Source organism: Tasmannia lanceolata, unplaced genomic scaffold (genome assembly GCF_043159265.1).
Source record: "Tasmannia lanceolata isolate RefF3 unplaced genomic scaffold, GAP_Taslan_0.1 ptg000018l, whole genome shotgun sequence".
NCBI lineage: Eukaryota > Viridiplantae > Streptophyta > Magnoliopsida > Canellales > Winteraceae > Tasmannia > Tasmannia lanceolata.
Window position 1 is genome coordinate 15,347,501 of NW_027518695.1, and position 20,387 is coordinate 15,367,887.

Consider the following 20,387-nt stretch of genomic DNA (forward strand, 5'->3'; position numbering starts at 1 on the left):
CCGAATTAGCGCTCCAAACCAACTCGGGATGCCAAATAGCGAACCAACTTAGCCTACCCTCATTGTACCGCTTACCAGGCTACCATCGTACTCCGTACCCACACCGCATACCGGAACAAACCGCGCTCCAGGTAACATTGAACCATGAACAATGTCCATGATATGTACTAGACATATTAAACATATATGCATACCCATTTGTATGCTTGTAAAAATGTCAAGAATGAAAAAAGAAATTCAATATCTTTGTGTGCTACAAGGATTAGTGTCGTTCTAGGCTTATTTGGTTATTCCCTACACGTTCTGCTCAAGATGTCACCTGGCTGTTTTGTCAACTATGCAAACCACAATGCTAAAAATTTGGTGTCTTATAAGAGAAAAAAATGTACGAAGAATGCTGATGTTAACTCCCTTCATAAGGAGCATGCAGAACATGTTTCTGATATGTTTAAAGCTGTCTCCACCTTGAAGATGTATTCACAAAAGCTACTAGGCTCAACAAATACAAACTTCATTAGCAAACCAAGGCTGGTGCATATAACTTCTCTCCATCTTGAGGGGAGTTTTAATATATATATTTATGATGCTAATTGTTCTTTCCCCTTTTCAGCAGGGGTATTTCAGTCATCGTTCATTTCTAAGTTGACAAAGGTACTATGTCAAATTATGTTTTATGAGTTCTCAATTCGATAAAAGTAAGTCCATTATGTCAAGAATCTCGCTTCAAACTTCAATTTTCACATAGATGGCTAGACATATGCAACAACAGGTAGCAGCAAAGATTTCCCAATTTATCACTTCTCAATGACCACAAATCCGTCAGCACAATTATTTCTGTATGAAGGATATTTCTCATCATCCATGAAACCTTGACAATTAGGTCAGATAATGATTATAGAGTTTAATATTAAAGAAAAGTAGTGCCAGGAATGTGCAGAACTTTTGGTCAGTACTTCGGCAGTAAGTTCTTAAACGCTTAGTTTGGTATTATTAACTACAATATTATAATATTAGTAAATACAATAACAACTAGTATTCTGGTCAATCATATCAGTAATAAACAAGAGTATGACTAGAACAGAAAATATGGACAGACCTAAAATGCTTGCTTCATAACTTACATCATTTCGGAAGTTGATTCTCCCTCAGGTGACTCAGGAGATGTTTGACACTCATCCGCACTGCCTAGGGTTTGTTTACAACAATCCGACTGATCAGAGAAAGCGGTAGCAATTGAGAGGAACAACAATGGCCGTGAAAGTTTCTGCCAGATTAACATATATTAGAACTAAGGATGCAAATGATACTAATCGAACAAACCTAAAAAACATTGAGAATTTAAATTATATTGCATGGAAAAATTATTCATTAGTAGAGGTCGAAGAAGCACCACATGTATAATCCATCAAAGATTTTAAAAAACAAATCGAGGAAAAAGATTGAGGAGAGAGAGAGAGAGAGAGAGAGAGAGAGAGAGAGAGAGAGGGGGGGGGGGGGAGGGAGGGAGGGAGGGAGAATGTATTACTGGTTGAAATCCTTCCTGATAGATGAAATATTTCTAGGGAAGCTTCAGGCTGATCTTCTAAAATCAAATAGAAATCTCCTATGGCACAATCTTTTCTGATGAAATTGCAATACAATTAAATATGATTGCCTTTTTTATGAAATACAAGATCCGAAAGGTGTAGATAGCCACTTAATTGCCACGGTGAAAATCCATTGGACAAGACACCTCCAATTTCTCTCAATTCTATCATTAGGTTAGCTCACAAGAAATCTAATCCATTAATCGAACTGTAACAATTTGCTCCTTCTTTCCATGTCACTGGATTTCCACCAACAAATGTATACTACAAGATTATAAAAATCTAAAGACGCTGCTCCAGGTTACCTGGCTCTCCAAATGAGGGCTGTATCACAATCCAGACTCTTGTGTACTGATTGATGGTTTTCTTATATATTTGTTCTTTTTTCTGGACTACCAGGAAAACCTAGTTAACTATCTTAGTTCGCATACCCAGTGTTATTGTTACAAGAACAATGTGTTGCAAGTTCATGTACAACATCTTAGGCACTAAGAGAATCTAGGATGTGAACCAAAGACCCAGATTCTCTCATTAAAATAAGCAAGAGAGAGAATGATGTAGAAGGTTCTTCCATTTAAGTATTTAACATTTCTCCAATAAAATAACCCTTTTAATAAAGCAAGCCTGCTATTTTAAAATGACCTATTAAGCAATTGTTTATAAAGAAATGAAAATCAACATAATTAGCAAACCATTAAAAAAAAGACATAATTAGCAAATATCTCTAGCTATATTTGACGAGGAGACCTATCATCTTCTTATATAGGGAAAAAACAAGCTCAATCCATGGTTCTTATCTAGGGGTTATTTTGTTCTATTTATGTGGCTGTTAATGAACTAAAGTTCTAAATTTTCACTAGCAAGTTTCGCAACACGTGCAAAGTTTTTATATAAAATAATTATAACAAGAAATATATTTTTCACTAGGGATTTTCAATTGCAACTTTTGCAACATCTATGGCTAATTTTCATTACGTGTCTGTTTCTTACGGCCCTCAAACAAGTAATTCATTTCTGCATTTCGGGTGTAACAGAATCTTCATGTAACAGTAGCTTTGGAATAAAAACATCTTTTGGAATATCTCTTGCCGGCTAAAGTCACTGCGATCAATGCCTTGCAGGTATGTGACCTTGTCTTGTATTTTCTGACGACCTTCCTCCATGAAATATCTCTAACTTCTTGTATTTTGTCATCTTTTTCTTTTATGTTGATCGAATATTTGATGATCTGATATATTTCTCAAAAAAAAAAAAACTCTTTCATCAGCCCATGAATTAGGGCTTCATTTTTCCTTTCAGTGAATTTAACGAAGCAAGCTAAAAAGCATGCAGATTTGCTTCTCCCAAAGCAAAGAAACAACCAAAAATAATTTAGGAGTAAGAATTTATAAATGAATTATTCTACCCCGTAAACATTTACACCCTCATTTGTTTAATAGGGGTTTTATGGGGAAAGAAAAAAGCCCTATCAAATATTTCTAACTAAAGTTATAAGTATAATATTAATATTTAAACACACATACCTGTGTGTGAATATGAATATGGATAGTCTTTATTAATTGTACACACCATTGAATAATATACTTAAGTGTGCCATTTCAATTTGATTCGTTAAGTTAGTTTAATAATCAATTGTATACATCCTCATGCCTCTTTTGCTTAATATTTTTCGAAATATATTTGATGCAAAAAAAATCCTACACCCATGTATTTTGGCTATCAAAGTGACATACAATGTACACAAACATATATGTGCCCATATCCGTACCGCATACCAGGTTCTTCAACATAACTACTGGGGTGCTAGACAAATATGCCAATGATTATATAAAAAAAAATAGTCTCCCTTCAAGGTTGAGGTGGAGGGACTTTTCACTGACTGGATCCATCCATAAACCTTTTTTTTATGGGCGATCCATCCATAAACATAACATAGAAAGAAAGTCTCATTCCAAGATTGCACTTGAATTGAAATAATGCCTGCTTTTAAATAACTCAAGTTTCAATGCTCAACTTCTAGGTGTGAGCTTCTAGAAGCACGTATAAACTAAGATCATAATGCATACAACATGCCCCATCCAAGTCATATTGAAATATGCTCTCCAATGAACTACAAATAACATACACACCGCGCGAACAAAAATAAAGGAAAAGTACATCAGATATAAGTCAAGGAGGGAGAAAATCAAAGCACTCTAATTCAGTTCTAATGATATCATACCAAGCCAGACGATCAGCCTCATTGTAGGCAGAGCACCACATATGTTGGAATGTCACAAAGTGACCCCTCAACTCGATCAAGTATCTCTTCAATCGCATTGGCGAACCACCACCGAAATCTAGCCCCCCGGTTCATCCAAAGAATAACATGGAGAGAATCACCTTCTACAATCAGTAGATCTAAATCATCTCTCAACCAAACGGAGCCGAGTGAGTGAATCCTAAACGTTTTGTTCTCATCCGTCTCACCTAGTGCGCCACTGTGTTGTACTTCTTCGTCTTCTTGTAATTAACAGCCCCGAAGTGCAAATAGGGCTTACTACATCAATCTTAAACCTTAAACTCAATAATTAAAATAAAAACAAAGGAAGAAGGGAAAAAAAGAGTAAAAATGCATTTTCTGTGCAAAAACTACTTCTATTTCTAATTAATCCAAATAGGGCCAAACATTAAGGAAAGGAAAATCATTCCCAGCTACTCTGTTTAGCAATTGCATGTTGTTTAAAAAAATAGAGGGAAAAGGACCTAAAAAAATAAGGAAAAAATCACATAGTAGTTCTTCTTCTTCTTCTTTAATTTGCATGGAAATAAAAAGTTCAAAACTCGAGAGAGAGAGAGAGAGAGAGAGAGAGAGAGAGAGAGAGAGAGAGAGAGAGAGCAAAAAACCTAAATTGTTGTATTTGGGGGTTTTGCTCGTTCAATGGGGTTAGTAATCCACTTTCTAAATATAAAAAAATAGACATAATTTTATGGTAAACCATGTAAATACCATCAAAACCACGTCCCTATACTTTAAAAAAATGTGATCTTGAAAATCTGGAAACAAAAATCCTAAATTTTGAAACTGTGAACCAAATTACGCAAAATGTGTATTCACAATTTTTGTAACCGTGAATTTTAATTCTGGAATCATGGATTTACCAAAAAGGGAAGCACGCTTCTAGGAAATGGGGCAAGCGGTTATACACTTCCAAAGCATGCTTCTTAAAATTGTGTAAAGCCATACAAACTATGCTTTGGAAGCGTGATTCCTTGGAAGAGTCTCACCTTTCAAGGATGCTTTTAATAACCTTGGTTTTACACATTGTTTAAAACCACCCCGCATCAATCATCGACTCGCAAGAGTCGACTCACTGTTTTCTCGGTCAAGTTGTTTGAGTTTTGAGTTTTGCCTTACAAATTCATAGAAAACTCCTTTGACTCACCCAACTTAATGAAAAAAATGACCACATCAATCATTCACTCACCTTAAGTCAACCCCTTTTTACCGTGTCTCAATTCGCCTTCGAGATTGAGTTTAGAAATAGTGGTTTTACAGCCGTGGGTCGCAAACAACTTACGGCCCTCAAACAAGTAATTCATTTCTGCATTACAGGTGTAACAGAATCTTCATGTAACAGTAGCTTTGGAATAAAAACATCATTTTGAATTTCTCTTGCCGGCTAAAGTCGCTGCGATCAATGCCTTGCAGGTACGCGACCTTGTCTCGTATTTTCTGATGACCTTCCTCCATGATATATCTCAAACTTCTTGTATTTTTGTCATCTTTTTCTTTTATGTTGATCGAGGCTCTAAAAAGCTCTTTCTTCAGTCAGTGAATTAGGGCCTCATTTTTCCTTTCAGTAAATTTAACGAAGCAACCCAAAAAAACATGCAGATTTGCTTTTCCCAAAGCAAAGAAACAACCAAAAATAATTTAGGAGTAAGAATTTATAAATGAATTATTCTACCCCGTAAACATTTACACCCTCATTAGTTTAATAGGGGTTTTATGGGGAAAGAAAAAAGCCCTATCAAATATTTCTAACTAAAGTTATAAGTATAATATTAATATTTAAACACACATACCTGTGTGTGAATATGAATATGGATAGTCTTTATTAATTGTACACACTATTGAATAATATACTTAAGGGTGCTATTTCAATTTGATTCGTTATGTTAGTTTAATAATCAATTGTATACATTCCCATGCCTCTTTTGCTTACGAACAACATTTTATAGTAATATACCTGGCATATTTTTCGAAACATACTTGATGCAAAGCAAATCCTACACCCATGTATTTTGGCTATCAAAGTGGCATACAATGTACACAAACATATATGTGCCCATATCCGTGCCGCATACCAGGTTCTTCAATGTAACTACTGGGGTGCTAGACAAATATGCCAATGATAAAAAAAATAGTCTCCCTACAAGTTTGAGGGGAGGGACTTTCACTGAGTGGATCCATCCATAAACTTAACATAGAAAGAAAGTCTCATTCCAAGATTGCGCTTGAATTGAAATAATGCCCGCTTTTAAATAACTCCAGATTCAATGCACAACTTCTAGGTGTGAGCTTCTAGAAGCATGTATAAACTAAGATCATAATGCATAGAATATGTCCCATCCAAGTCATATTGAAATATGCTCTCCAATGAACTACAAATAACATATTGAATTCGAAGCAACACCTAGGGCTAACTACGCAAAGTCATTTGTGCTAGGAAAATCATCCATTCAATTTGATTGAACATCACTATCAGAAGGGGTAAGTTTCCAAGAAGAATGATACATACAGACCGTGCGAACAATAATAAAGGAAACAATTAATCAGCATCCACTATTCTCTCCTAGCAACAAGCATATCAAGGACTAATTTACCAATACATCCTCATCTGAGAATTAACCATCATAAGACAACCATTTGCACATCATAACCCAATATAAAGGAATCGTATAGAGACACATGAATAAGTTCAACTTGAAACTTTCAATATATATAGATGAATGAACAAACCTGCATGCCCTTAACCAAATTCTTGAAGGGGGCCCATCTCTGAATCCATTTAAATGGCGGGTAGCTAAGGACTTGCAATGCCTGAAGACCCTTCCATATGAATGGACACCTTGCTCTGGAGAACCTTCGCACGATCTCTAGAGATGCAACTTTAAGCAAAAAGAATATTATCTGATCAGCTGACCCTCCTCCCAATTTAGCATGCTTCGAAGAAACCAAGTTCTTGAATGTCTTCTGAAAACCCTTTGGAGGAGATGCAACTAAACGTTGTTTGGATGCCTTCCCAGACGAAGCAATGCTTGATACTTTGAAGTTGTTATTTGATGCCGGAAAATGTGTAGAGTCTCCCATTTAATGAATCAATATACCCTCAACTTCACATTCTCAATCACTTGGATACAAAACTTTGAAATATCAGAAGTAGTCCCTGGAGCAATTGTTGTATCGTTTTTATATAATGCTCGGTGTACATCTGAAATTACCAGATTCGCAGATTGCATAAAAAACTATTGAAGATCTCCAATTTATAGAGAGGTGAAATATTAGCTCAAACTAAACTTGTATGAATCTTATCATGCAAAGACCAATTTCAATATCAGTGTGAGTACTATATTTGAACTGATGCTAGAACAAAGTTTAGATAATTTCCATTGTAAATATCAGAACGAAAACTTTATAATTGTGAAATCAAACTTCTAATAAAGAATTAAAACAAAGATTACAACATTATTCGTGCCAACATCATCAACTTAAAACTTCCCATCCATATTTTTGAATGGCAAATAATAACTGTACATGCACACGCACACGCACATGCGCACGCGCACACAATAATGCTAGGAATGCATACAGGTTTCGAATGATAATATTGCAAACCAGTAGTTATGAAACAAATAAGGCTTTTTATGATCTCTGTGACTGAATTTTCAGATCATAAGTGAGAGTATGCTTCTGAATTCAACAACCAAACACTAAAATTTAGCTCAGAAAATGGAAAGGAAAATATGCTATTGATTTCCCACAGCTTTGTGAAAATTTACAAGCATCAAAAGACAAAATAAACAAACTCATACCTTTCTTTGAACAATTAAAATAATATTAACAGAAAAAAGGGGCTCAACAAGCCAAAACGAGCTGCGATAATACAAGGAGGGGAATCAAAACAAAAGAAAAAGAAAAAAACTACAAAACATGCATTTCACGCCAGATCATCAATCCTGAGTCAAATAATCCAAATTTTGCTAAACTTCAGAGGAAGTGATGCCTTCTCTTTGAATATGGGATTTATTCTGTGTGGGGCCCTGTGACACCAACAACCTTTATGATGACGTCAGCAGTTCGGGTCCACTTGGGCCCCTGATTTTCTTTTCACTATAGTTTCCTCTTTCTAAAAACTTTTTGATGCATTCTGATTGGTGTTGAGGATTAATTTCTGCATCACCCTCCTAGGGTTGTAGAGAACTCGAACTTGAGTTGTTGCCTTCCTCATACTCATAAAACAATTGAACATTATTACGGCGCAGTTCTTCCTCTGTCATCCATGTAATGTACTATTATTAGTAGGAGACCTTACTTTCCATTGGACAAGATATCAGCAAGTGCTCAGATCAAGTGATCGTCTTGTCAAGAATATGTATGATCCTCTCCATTGGCTTCTTTAAAATGAGAATATTTGCTTCTATGTGATGTAGGACCCGGAAGAGATATAGAAGAAAGGGGAGAAAGGGAAGAAGATGAAGAATAGGGAAGAAAGAGAAGAAGAAGAAGAATAGGAGAAGAGAATAGATGAATAAAAGAGTAGAAGAAAGAAGAATAGGAGAGGAGACGAGAAGAATAGATGAATTTAGGGAGAATAAGAGAAGAATTAGAGGGGAGAAGAAGAAATCTGTAGAGGGGAGAAATATCAATCTTTATTCAATAATCATCAAAGTTAAGATCCCTAATACAAGAGGCCTATTTATAGGCAACTGAAATAAAATTCCATGGAAAATAAAATCCCTAAAACTAAAATAATATGGAAAATTAAAAAACATGTAAATAAATACTAATGAGCAAATATACCACTTATTGGCCTATTATCTGTATCATTCTCCCCCGCTTGAAAAGAACTCGACCTCGAGTTCTAGTCCGCCGGATCAAATATGAAAACGACCCACTCAAGCAGCATGAGTCGCAATCCGCCAGAGGCACTCGGGATGTCTATTGCACATGATAACCGTGAGAGTAGCCTTAAATACCGGTGGAACGGGAGGGAAGAAATCGCCCATGTAGAATCATAATAACGCAATCCAAGCTGAAGAAGTAAACTGTCTGGAAAGATAGCAACATACTCCTCCTGGGTCGGTGGTATTGGCATGACAGCTATAGGCAGTACGAATCCATGACTAACCTCAATAAGGTCATCATCCACTGGTATCACATCTGGCGCAATGGAATCAACAACAAAGTCATATGCTAGAATCGTATCTGGCATAGTGATATCAGGCCGGCAATCCTCCCGATCAAACTGCATAACAAGCACCTCTGCGGCAGCACAAATCTCGACAATCTGCTCGACCAGCTCAAAGAGAGTGCAGTCCTCAACAATATGCTCTCGAACATTCGTCTCAAGTAATGGCTCATCAGTCAGGTCACTCGGCGCTGACTCAGGATGATGCTCAGTCGACTCAGTCAGTGGAGCAGTCTCACATGGCTCGGTCACACTATCTGTCTTTAGTATAGAAATGTCAAGATCTCTCTCTCTAGATGCTCGGCAATCGGCCCTATGGAAATCTCTTAATCGACATGCTCATCGACGTCGGCCTCAACAATCACTGGACTCTCTGGCTCTATATCAGAGATCTCTGACTCAGTATCTGCCATCATGGACTCAGTATCTGACATAAGCAAGGCCTCAACAACTATAATGGTCTCATCCACAATGTCATATGTCGGACCAATAGCATCATCTGTGTCTGGCTTGTCATTAGTGTTAGCAAATTTCTTCGCTGCTTCAATTTCGGCCGCTCGTGCACGACGGACTGCGATGTTTCGTTCAAGGCGAGCGAAGGCTTCATGTTCGCGGATGGGCTGCGGCTTCACGTTAGCATACCAATTTCCTCTCATCCAAGTCTTGCACTATCTTTTCCAAGATTGCCTGAAATTCAGCTTCTTGTGCAAGTCGAGCAGCTTCATCACACATCAATCTTCGTTTATACACTGCTCGCTCACGTTTCAATCTCTGTTGATAATGATTTCCATAGATGTTCATAAATTCATAACAAACTTCTTCCCATAGACGGAATCGTAGCTTGCCTAAGTCACTGCGCTCTAGCACGAAGAATTGCCATTTTGACTTGGCGTCTCTGCAAACTGAATCCTTGACACAACGAATGGTTATTTCATGATTATAACCAAAGTACTGATGATATGCATCAAGTGCCTCAATCCATTCTAGAAATGCATCCTTGACATCTCTATAGGGATAGTGGTGTTCATCATAACCATAGAAATATGGAACAAATGGTGGAGCCATAAGGATTGGTGTCGAAAATTGAAATCAACCGTCTGATCTGTCTGTCATGTCGAATGGAAGACACTGTTTGTCGCGGATCTAGGATCGGGCTCCTGGATAGCTCGAATCAATGGTCGGAACCAAAACGGACGGACGGCCAAAGTTGGTCGTTGTAGTGCTTGCACTAGTTGTGGACTGCTAAAAGTAGGCTAAATAGACTCGAAAAGTTGTCACGAACAACTTTCGTGTTGATGGCGAAAGCCAATTTTGAGCGGAAATGGTGCAAGAGAATAGATTAATAGAAGAAAGGAAAGGAGAGGAGAAGAGAAGAATTGATGAATTTAGGGAGAAGAAGAAATCTATAGAGGGGAGAAATATCAATCTTTATTCAATAATCATCAAAGTTAAGATCCCTAATAGGCAACTGAAATAAAATTCAATGGAAAGTAAAATCCATAAAACTAAAATAATATGAAAAATTAAAAACATGTAAATAAATACTAATAGGCATATTTAGGGCTGGAAATGCACCGAGCCAGATCACGAACATGTTTGGGTTCGGCTCATTAAAAGCTCGGCTCGGGCTCGTTCATTTACTAAACGAGCCGAACCCGAGCCCAAAAAATAGGCTTGTCAAATAAACGAGCCGAACTCGAGCATTGTATAGTTCAGCTCGGACAAGCTCGTGAACTTTTTAGGCTCGGTTCATAAACAAGCCGAGCCGAGCACAGAGCAATCTGACCCAACCTGAAACCCGACGCCTATAGTAAGGTTACAAAAGAAACATTTGTCCGAGCAGAAGCAATAGCGCGCTTTTTTTCCTTTCCAAAATTCAAATTTTGTTTAACAACTTGACAATTGTTCACATCTTTCTTTCTACCTTTTTAAATTGTTTTTACTCCCAAGTTACAAGTTACAAGTCACATCTTTCTTTCTACCTTTTTTAATTGTTTTTACTCCTCTCACAAGTCACAAGTCAAGACAACTATCACTTCCACACCCATATTTTTATTAATATATCATCTTTTTTCGATCAACACATCTCTTCTTTCTTCCTTTATTATTATTTAGCTATCACTTTCGTTGCAGAAATTTCATCATTATAACCTCTTTTAACAAGCAATACCTTTCCTTGTTTTTATTCACTTTTGTTAATTTCCTTCTCTTCCCCACCGATTGCACAAAGCACAGAAATTTCGAACCAGTGAAAGAGTATATCGCCATTGAAGGAGGCTCGATCGGGTGAGCGGCTGCGGAGTATTTGGCCATTAAAGGAGGTGCCAAGCTAGAAAAAACTGCAGCTTTGACTGGAGAATCTCAACATCAATATTTCAAGCTTTTTTCTACCTCTGGCTTTGATTTTTAGCTAAGTTTTGTTTTCCTAGATGATCCTTGTTTATTTTAATAATACTTGAAAATTTTTATGTCATTCTTTTTCTCTGATTTACACTGAATTAGTCTCCACAAATAACAATTTAAAAGCTCGTATCGGCTCGTTCGTTTACTAAACGAGCCGAGCCGAGCCAGGCTCGAGCTAGGTTGAATACTTGGCGAGCCGAGCTTGAGCCATAATATTAAGCTCGTCATGAACACGAGCCGATGCTCAAACTAAACGAGCCGAGCCCGAACACCCCAAAGTTCCGCTTGACTCGGCTCATTTGCAGCCCTAGGCATATTGGCCTATTATCTGCATCACTATGTCCTTTGAAGAGTAATCATCTTGAAGCCTAAGCAAATCGGCAACACTGAACATTGCAGAGATATCATAGCCCTCCAGTAGTTTAACCTTGTAAGAGTTATCGTAGATACATTGGAGAATTCAGCACAAACCAATTTTCCTCTACTTAAGCTTGTTATACGTTCCTAGAGGGAATCAGCCTCGCCGAAGATACACCATCACCGAATCTCATTCACTAAAAAGTTTTGATTAGCAACATCTAAATACTTTACTTGCCTCAATCTATTGTTATCCATAAGTTGGGAGGTCATGGATGTACTCAACAAAAGCCTGGGAAACATCACTATGAGTAGGATGCAACAATAGAGGGACCAAGTCCAAAACATGGTTTGGGCTTCTTCCTTGTACGATCTCGAATTGTGACTTGCCAATATTTTGGTTCATTTAAGCAGTTGAAGCAAACTCAGCTTAGCGTAGGGTTAAGACAAAGATCATTTTCCCCAAGTCCCGGCGAGCATACCGTCAAAGACAAAGATCGTAATGTAGTGGTTGTATCCTGGAGATAGGTTGCAAGCAACTCAACTGAATACTGACGGTAGTGGGGTGATACGATAATGTATCATAAGGGTAGCAGTTTACAAGTAACGTGCCTCTACCTCTTGTGATCTATTTTCCTATTTTTTTTCTAGCATAGTTTGGTTCGAATTTTGCATACTACATACACTTCAATTGAGGTTGGTTTCAAACTCTTCAAATCATACACTTTTGAACCGAATCCTAACAAATACTTCGGTGTAGATTTCTAGCTTGTGAATCTAACAGATTGTAGCTAAATAAATCATTCAAAACAATTCAGATATAACCAATCAACTAACTCGACAAGCCGATAAACTCTAAATAGATCTTAATTAGACCATTTTATAAGCGTGGCAATGAACTTAATTCATTTTATTTGCTATTAAAGCAATTTTCTGACACAAATCAAAACAATAAATCTAGAACAAACTCAAAATGCAAACTTATTCAAATTTCAATGCATCTGAAGTACATGAACCTTCCTTACAAGAAAGAAAGAATCATTCGTTCATCAGCAAAAATAATAACATCGAATTGTAAAATTCTCAGAAATTCCGCTCTGAATTGATTATGAGAGATTGAAAATCCAAAACACAGTCCAGGAAAAGCAACAGATCAAGACAGAGAAATCGAGAAAATCTCAATTTTCTTACCTTCATAGAGAATCTAAAATTTTCTTCCACTTTTCCAGATCCTCGATCTTCGATCCGCTTTCAGAAAAGATCGCGCACTTTAAATTAGGGTTTGGTGGATTTGGCGCTCGTTTTATTGGGAAGAATCGCATAGCTTTTTCCGTTTTCAACGCACTCTAAAATGGAACGGACAGAATGCGTGGCCCAGCAACATGACGTGCACAGTCAGCATTTTGTTTTAGCCCGCGAGCCATCGGAACCAATATGATTGTTTCCATCTTGATCGTACACGTGGCGCTCTTAAGTAAAGAGAACCGTTCATCCCGTCAGCCACGTAGTGAGAACAACTACTTAGGCTCTCAATCAAAGCTAAACAATCAATTATTGGGTCCCACAAAGACAAGCATCTGCAATTGAGACGGTGATTGTCTGGTACAGTGGGGCGTATTAGAAGTTTAAAACCCACGAGGCATTGGCTCTTCGGCATAAGGTCATGGGTTTGCTCGCTGTAGAGTGTTCGAATCCCACCCCCGACTTACCTGATACACATGGTGAGTGGGTCGTTGCGTGTATCCATAGTGACTAGTCCTACTCCCGAAGGAGGTGGGGACATCCTGTGTCATCAAAAAAAAAATGAGGGGTATTATAATGTCAAAAAAATGAGGGCGTTGAAGTCCAGTATTTTTTATCAGCAGCAACCTCTTAAAAAGTGTGCTGCTGTTTGATCAAATATCAAGGGTGGTACCGTTTTGACGGTACTTGACGGTCGGGCACCGTATAAAAACTCTTTTTAAGAGAGCATAGTGGAGAAAGATGTTCCAAAGAGTCCATTTTTTTTATTTTTTATTTTGAAATGGTCCAAAGAGTTCATTTTTGTGAGCCACAACGTAAATTGGTTGTACCTCATAAATCATCTGTCCTCTCTAGGGTCGGAGGTTTACGATGTTGAAATCTGTTAGAATTTTGAGATTTTAACATCCATTCGCTTCGTATCAAAGCTTCCGTTATCCGCTCCTAAGCGAATGGGCATTGGAATCATTAGAATCTTGAAGGAAGGTGATGATCCAAGTGGTTAGAAGATGAGTGGTTAGAGGGAAGGAGTAAATCAAGAAAAGATGGGCTGTTAAACAAGAAACAAGAGGAAGCAAGTTGGCAATTTGGGTTTTGAAGATGCTGGACTAAGTTTAAGATGACAATCGGATGTGGGTTTGGGAAAACAACTAGGATGAGTAAAAGGGTGAAATTGGCTTTTGGGTGGTATGGACAGCTAACAAGATATAAAAAAGGTGGGTTATGTTGGTGTTTTCGTGTGGCAAGGTTGTAGGTGGAATGTTGTTGAGATAGATGGATTACAAGGGACATTCGAGACTGATTTGTAAAGGTGTTTTAGGCTAAAATTTATACAAGGAAAGAGAGGTGTTAAGGGCTGTAATTGGAGGGGATTTGGGTAGTTTTATGAAACAGGCCTGGATGGTTGTTTTGAGAATGGTGATTAATATGAGAATAAGGTAAATAGTTAGGCTGCTAATGGAAGGGTTGTGCCTTCCAAAAAACTTGGGGAAAGGAGGGCTAGTGTGGGTGGATTTGGCGTGAAATACAAAGGGACCGGTTTGGCTTGGGGTCGACTAGATCTAATGAGGACTTAGGGGCTGTTTTGGATTGAACATAGGTGATGCTCGATTGGTTTTTGTGTGATAGAAAAGACACTAAAAGAAAGATGGTTGGATGGAGGTTGAAGACGATAAGTAGGTAGGTGGCTGCCTCTAGAGGGTGATAAAACTAATCTGTTCAAACCAGTTTGTGGTGATCTTGCATGAAGAAAAAGATAAAATTGGTAAAGTATAAAAGTTTAAATAATGCCTTCTCCATTAACTGGTTGTTTCACATGGTATCAGAGCAAATGCCTGGGTTCAAACCTCCTTGATAGCAAAATCCACATGCAACGGGCAAACCCAAAAGTGAGGCCACATGTGAGAGGGGCCACACAGCCCACACTTGAGGGGGAAGTGTTAAAGTATAAAAGATTAAATAACGCATTCTCCAACAGCTTAAGCTTTTGGAGTAACTGGTTATTTCACAAAAAGAACCGAGGATAAAGGGGCAGTTTTCATGGAGAAAACTTTCCGATCCTTTCTTCCCAAAAAAAATAAAAACAATTTCATAAAACTCAACCCAATTTGCTTACACCATGGAGGAGGCATTTAAAGAAATCACATTGGCTAAATCATAGCTAATCTAGGATACCAAAGATACTAAAATAATGAGAAAAGAAAACATCCTTCTCTCTTTAAAACTTCTATATCCTAAAGTTTCTAATGGCTTCCCTAAAATAACTCTACCTTATATTTAAGCAATCCAAACATTCCTAAAAGCTATCAAATTCTTAAATAATCTCTACCAAATTCGTCCAACTTACATATCTAACAAAATAAATTCCAATAAAAATAAACTCCCAATAAATCTAAGGATTTTATGCCTTGGGACATCAAATGAACAGTTTGGATCATCTCTCTGAAGTGGGCTCTACTGTAATTTCTAAAACGTAATGGGCTTTACAGCCGTTAGTAGATACTTATCCATGAGATTTTTTGTGGTGTGTGCACGTACGACTCTAGCTGTAATATCCTTTGCAACTGCTTAATTAATAAAAGACAAGCTGAGTTTATACAATTATAAAAAAAACATGGTAGCGCAAAGTATAACCACCTTAAAAAACCAATAAACCACCCATACGAAGGTTATTAAATAGGAAAATGATTTGAGCAGCATGGTGTGACGACAGTGGCCTGGGACGACCTCGGCCTCCTCACCCTGCCATGTGGACCTTCACAGGAGAGTCATTTCAGGGAATGACATTCAAATCAAGGCCTATACTCTACTAATAGGAATAAGACTGCTCTTCTCTTTCTAGCAGCGTTCCGTTCGGTCCCTCTAACGAGAAACCTCAATCCCCCTTTTCTTCCCCGGGCCAGCTCCATCTAGAGTATTTATGACTGCTCTTTAACAGTACATTGGGGTGACCCAAGGAAGAAAAAGGGGCGAATATATCATTTTTCATATTTAATTAGCAGAATTATTTTGGGATCATGTATGGTAGTGAGACCCCCTTCAAGATCAGCTATGTTGATTTTACATACAAGACCCAAAAATCGCATGTTACCATTAAACTGTTCGAAGGTCGCCATAGAAGTGGGTGGCCGGTGGAAAGGAAGTGGGTTAGACCGAGTCCTTTATTGTGAATAAAGCTGTCATAATCTATGCACCCCATGAGTAAGTCTTGTTCAGACTCTTATCCTTGACTAACTTAGTTCTAGATAGCTGCCTCTCATTATTTTTGCTAAAAAGCTCAAATTATTGGGATACAGCCCCACTCCCTTTGACAATTCAGCGGTGGAAATAAATGACCCTTCTTCTTCTTTTTTAATTTTTTGGTCAGACAATGATAAAATTCAACACAACAAGTCTGCATGAGAAATTCGAGAATGAGAACACCTGGCGATTGTTTGATATGTGGATAGTAATTCGAGAATGAAACTCTCTCTCATTATCCCACTCATGTGTTGTTTCTGGTTGCGCTAGGAAATATGAACGTGGATTTTGCTAACCTTCTTTCTTCTTCTTCTTTTTTAAAACCATTTGCAAGTAAGATTTTATGCTTTCTATGTTTATAGTGCTCAAAGAAGCCCTAAGCATTTATTTAATGGCCTCCCGGGTAAAATGTTATTATATGCAACTATAATTACTTTAATTTAATCTTATTTGCAAGTGGAACATATAATAAGGCTTCTTTGGAAGTCAAAACTATGTTATTGGTTAGACTATGGTAACCACAACTTGCAAATAATTATATTTGACTTTAAAACACACATGAGTTTACTAGCAAAAGGCACACAGCAATAGAGAGAGAGAGAATTGGTCGATCCATCCTCTCTGCCCAAACCTAAGAAATCGATTTTAATTGGGCCGCAGTAATTATGTATGTTTGTGCGCGTCCGTGCGTGCGTTCGTGTGCAAGGGAAGTGAAGTATTGGCCCCTTTTTCTTGCCCTGACCACTCCCTACAGTGTATTAACGACTACTCTTTTCACACTACAAGGAGGTGGCCCAGGGGAAGAAAATGAGGCATATATATCATTTTCCTATATATTATATGAGGAAATGAAGTATGTGAGCTGCACAGATAAGCTATCTATGCATGACTCACAAATCATAGTGGGGGCCACATTTTTGGGAGGCCCTTCCATAGATAGGGTGTGTACAAAAAATTAGCCATATAAAATCATCCTAACCCAATATCAAAGTCGGAGGGGAAAGTGGACAGACACTATTTCTGCCCATTTTTTCCCTCCACAAATGGCAGGGTTAGGATGATCATAAATGACTAATTTTTGGTACACACCCTATCCATGGAAGGGCCTTCCAAATGAATGCTTTAGATCCCCCAAAAAATGTGGCCCATAATATGGTTTGTGCAACCATGCACATATAGCTTATCTGTGCAGCTGCACATACTTCATTTCCTCATATTATATATGGGAGAGCGTCTATGCAATTTCGAAAATTGCTATTGTGGCCTCTCTGTTTTTCGGGAGAGAAGATCTACATAATAGTTGGCTTTAAGTTTAATTCGAAAAATAAAAAAATAAGTTGGCTCTAAGTTATTTATTTAATCCATTCCATTGGTCGTTGTTCTATGGAAAAAAAGCTTCCATGAAATATTATTTGTGAAATCGTCTCAAAGCCCTAATAGTATAGATATACAAATAATACTTTCTTAATCTTATATTAGTATCGAAAGAGGCTTTATGATTGTCTAATTGAAGCTCCTGTAGTTTGGTTGATCTGGACCATCCATCTTGGCCTGGTCCTACATTGGACATCTTATAGATCCAGTGGCATAGACAAAATGAGGATGGGTATTACAGTAATTTTAAAAAAAAAAGCACAAAAAAAGGAACAGCAACCATCACACCAAAAGCCTACACTGCTCTTCCCTTTACTGCTTTTCTCCCATTTCCTCTCTTTTTCTTCCCTTTTCCCCCTTTTTCTCCCACGCTCTCATGGAAACCCTCCCCTCGCCCGTGATTTTAACGATAACCCCATAAAAATAAAACAAAAAAGAACTCCCCTTTTTTCCCTAACCCCACCCCCTTTTTTTTTCTTCCTCTCTCATGACTCCTCCCTCTCTCTCTCTTCCCATTCTCTCTCTCTCACACGATGCGATCTCCTCAGTTCAACGGCGAAACCCCTCCTCGAATCGCCACCCCACACTTTCATTCCACACTCTCCGTTCAAAAACTACGCCGATTTAATACCCTAATCCTCGTTTTCCGACTAGTCGCGTTCTGTTTCTCTCTCTCCTCCGTCGTCTTTATGCTCACTAACATTCACTCCGATTCCGCTAATTGGGCCCATTTTGATGCTTTCAGGTACATATATGTCCCGTTTTGATATAGGCACTCCCTTTCTATCTATATTCTTTACCCACCTGTTTTGGTATTGGCACTCACTCTTTGCAGATTCGTTCTTGCCGCAAATGGGATCGTCGCCGTTTACTCGTTCGTTGAGATGGGTGTTTCCGTTTGGGAGATTCTGAAAGGAAATACGCTTTTGCCGGAGGCCGTACAACTCTGGTTCGATTTCGGTCACGACCAGGTAATTTTAATTTTAAGCCTCAATCCTCCATACCGCCCGATACGTATCGGGATCTGTGATTGCTCCTTTAGCTTTCCTTTATTCCTAATTCCGACTTTTTATATGGTGTAAGTCCGTATAGTCCAGTATTTTTTTGAAAACTACTGTACTGTTCGCACCATCGGATTAGCCCAACCATCCATTTGTTTGGCCCCCCAAAAATCATTTTCTATAGGGTGATCCTAGCCCTCCGATCTATGCGGGCTAGGATCGTCCTATGGAAATGATTTTTGTGGGAACAACCTATTTACTTTGTGGCCTAAGTAATGGACGGTTTGGATCATCCTATTGTGTAAGCCGTACATTACTCATGTCTAGTATTTTTCAAAAAGTACGGATTACACCGTAGGATGATCCCAACTGTCCATTTGCCCTAGACGAACTGCATATAGATCGGAGGGCTAGGATTATCCTATGAAAATGATTTTTGTGGGAACAACCTATCTACGTTGTGGCCCAACTAATGAACGGTTTGGATCATCCTATTGTATAAGCCGTACACTACTCATGCTTAGCATTTTTTAATAAGTATGGATTACCCCGTAGGATGATCCCAACTGTCCATTTGATGGCATATTAGATCGGAGGGCTAGTATCATCCTATGGAAATGATTTTTTGGGGGGAACAACCTATTTAAGTTGTGCCCCATCAAATAGACGGTTTCGATCATCACACCGTCTGTGCCGTACGGTATTTTTTGAAAACTACTGGTTTACACGGGCTTACCCAGTATAAAATCTCACCTACTCAGTCAATGTTTTTTAATCTCTCTTATTTTTTTTCCTCTGTATTCGCCGAAATACCGGCCGATACGTATCGGTACGAAATTCTGATACCGGCAAGGGGGTGGGGGGGGTTGTTTTTTTTGCAGGGTTTTGCTTACCTACTCCTGTCGGCTAACGCGGCGGGAACTGCCGTGGCTCGGACTCTGAGGGAGGGTGACACGTGTACGGTCGAGAATGCTTTCTGCGTTCAGTCCTATATCTCCATCGCCTTGGGATTTGGAGGTTTCTTGTTTTTAGGGATTTCATCTCTCATTTCTGGATTTAGGGTCGCTTGTTACATTATAACTGGCTCCCGTTCTCATCTTTACTGAAAAAAGAGAGAGAGATTTTGATGGCTAAATTTCTGGGTATTTTGGTCATTTGCATTCTGCCTCTTTTTACTGAAAAAAATCTTTTCAGTGGGTTCGAAGTTCGAACACTGAACAGCTGAATAACGAAATGAAAAGATTTGGGGTAAAATGAGATGGGTGGAAATGTCCAAAAAAAAGAAGAAGGAAGTGGGTGGCTATATCAATCCCCGTCTCTGTTTTTGGTTTCTGTTCACTAGAGATGCACCGAGCTATTATTCTTTGTGTATTATTATTTGAATCAATTGTTCTTATTCTTCTATATCTTGCGCTTAAATAGATCGTGTGGTTGAGATTCTCTCATCTGTAGCTACATGGTTTTGGTATTGTATACAGCCCTTTGTCGATTCAACGATTTTATAATCCTGGATTATAAAATTCATGTAATCTAAAACCAGCCTGGATCTCTGAATGGTGTTTGATTGATTGATTGATTAATAGCTATGTTAGTGTGAAAAAATAATTACTGGAAGCTTGACATTTGTCAAGAACATAATTAGTGGAAGCTTCATAGTTGGGTGGGAAGCTCGCTTTTCTTTGCTTTTACTGAAGTTAGTTTTAGTAATTGAAGTTGAAATGATATTTTTAAAG

General features: G+C 38.2%; 2 protein-coding genes across 3 annotated transcripts in view; one reads left to right on the forward strand and one right to left on the reverse strand.

Moving 5' to 3' along the window:
• Positions 1-13,151, reverse strand: part of LOC143851107 (uncharacterized) — a 24,177-nt gene extending 11,026 nt beyond the window's left edge. The window contains exons 1-3 of one of the 2 annotated variants that reach the window (XM_077360434.1): positions 12,992-13,151; positions 6,592-7,063; positions 1,122-1,264 (exon numbers count right to left, since the gene is read on the reverse strand). In XM_077360434.1, the coding sequence (XP_077216549.1) occupies positions 1,122-1,264; positions 6,592-6,942 (494 nt within the window). In that variant the 5' untranslated portion in view covers positions 6,943-7,063; positions 12,992-13,151. The remainder of the gene's footprint in view (positions 1-1,121; positions 1,265-6,591; positions 7,064-12,991) is intronic. The other variant, XM_077360435.1, reaches the window with a different exon arrangement.
• A 4,792-nt stretch (positions 13,152-17,943) lies between these two features.
• LOC143850953 (CASP-like protein 4C1) lies at positions 17,944-20,099 on the forward strand. The gene is made up of 3 exons (XM_077360250.1): positions 17,944-18,398; positions 18,489-18,624; positions 19,536-20,099. The coding sequence occupies exons 1-3, from the start codon at positions 18,187-18,189 to the stop codon at positions 19,758-19,760; spliced, it is 573 nt and encodes a 190-aa protein (XP_077216365.1). The 5' UTR covers positions 17,944-18,186; the 3' UTR covers positions 19,761-20,099.
• The last annotated feature ends 288 nt before the right edge of the window (positions 20,100-20,387 follow it).

Bases quoted from the DNA above. Each gene is read 5' to 3' on its own strand.
- LOC143850953 (XM_077360250.1), top strand. From the start codon at position 18,187: ATGCGATCTCCTCAGTTCAACGGCGAAACCCCTCCTCGAATCGCCACC. The intron at 18,399-18,488 runs GTACATATATGT...CACTCTTTGCAG, and splicing joins GCCCATTTTGATGCTTTCAG to ATTCGTTCTTGCCGCAAATG. The intron at 18,625-19,535 runs GTAATTTTAATT...TTTTTTTTGCAG, and splicing joins TCGATTTCGGTCACGACCAG to GGTTTTGCTTACCTACTCCT.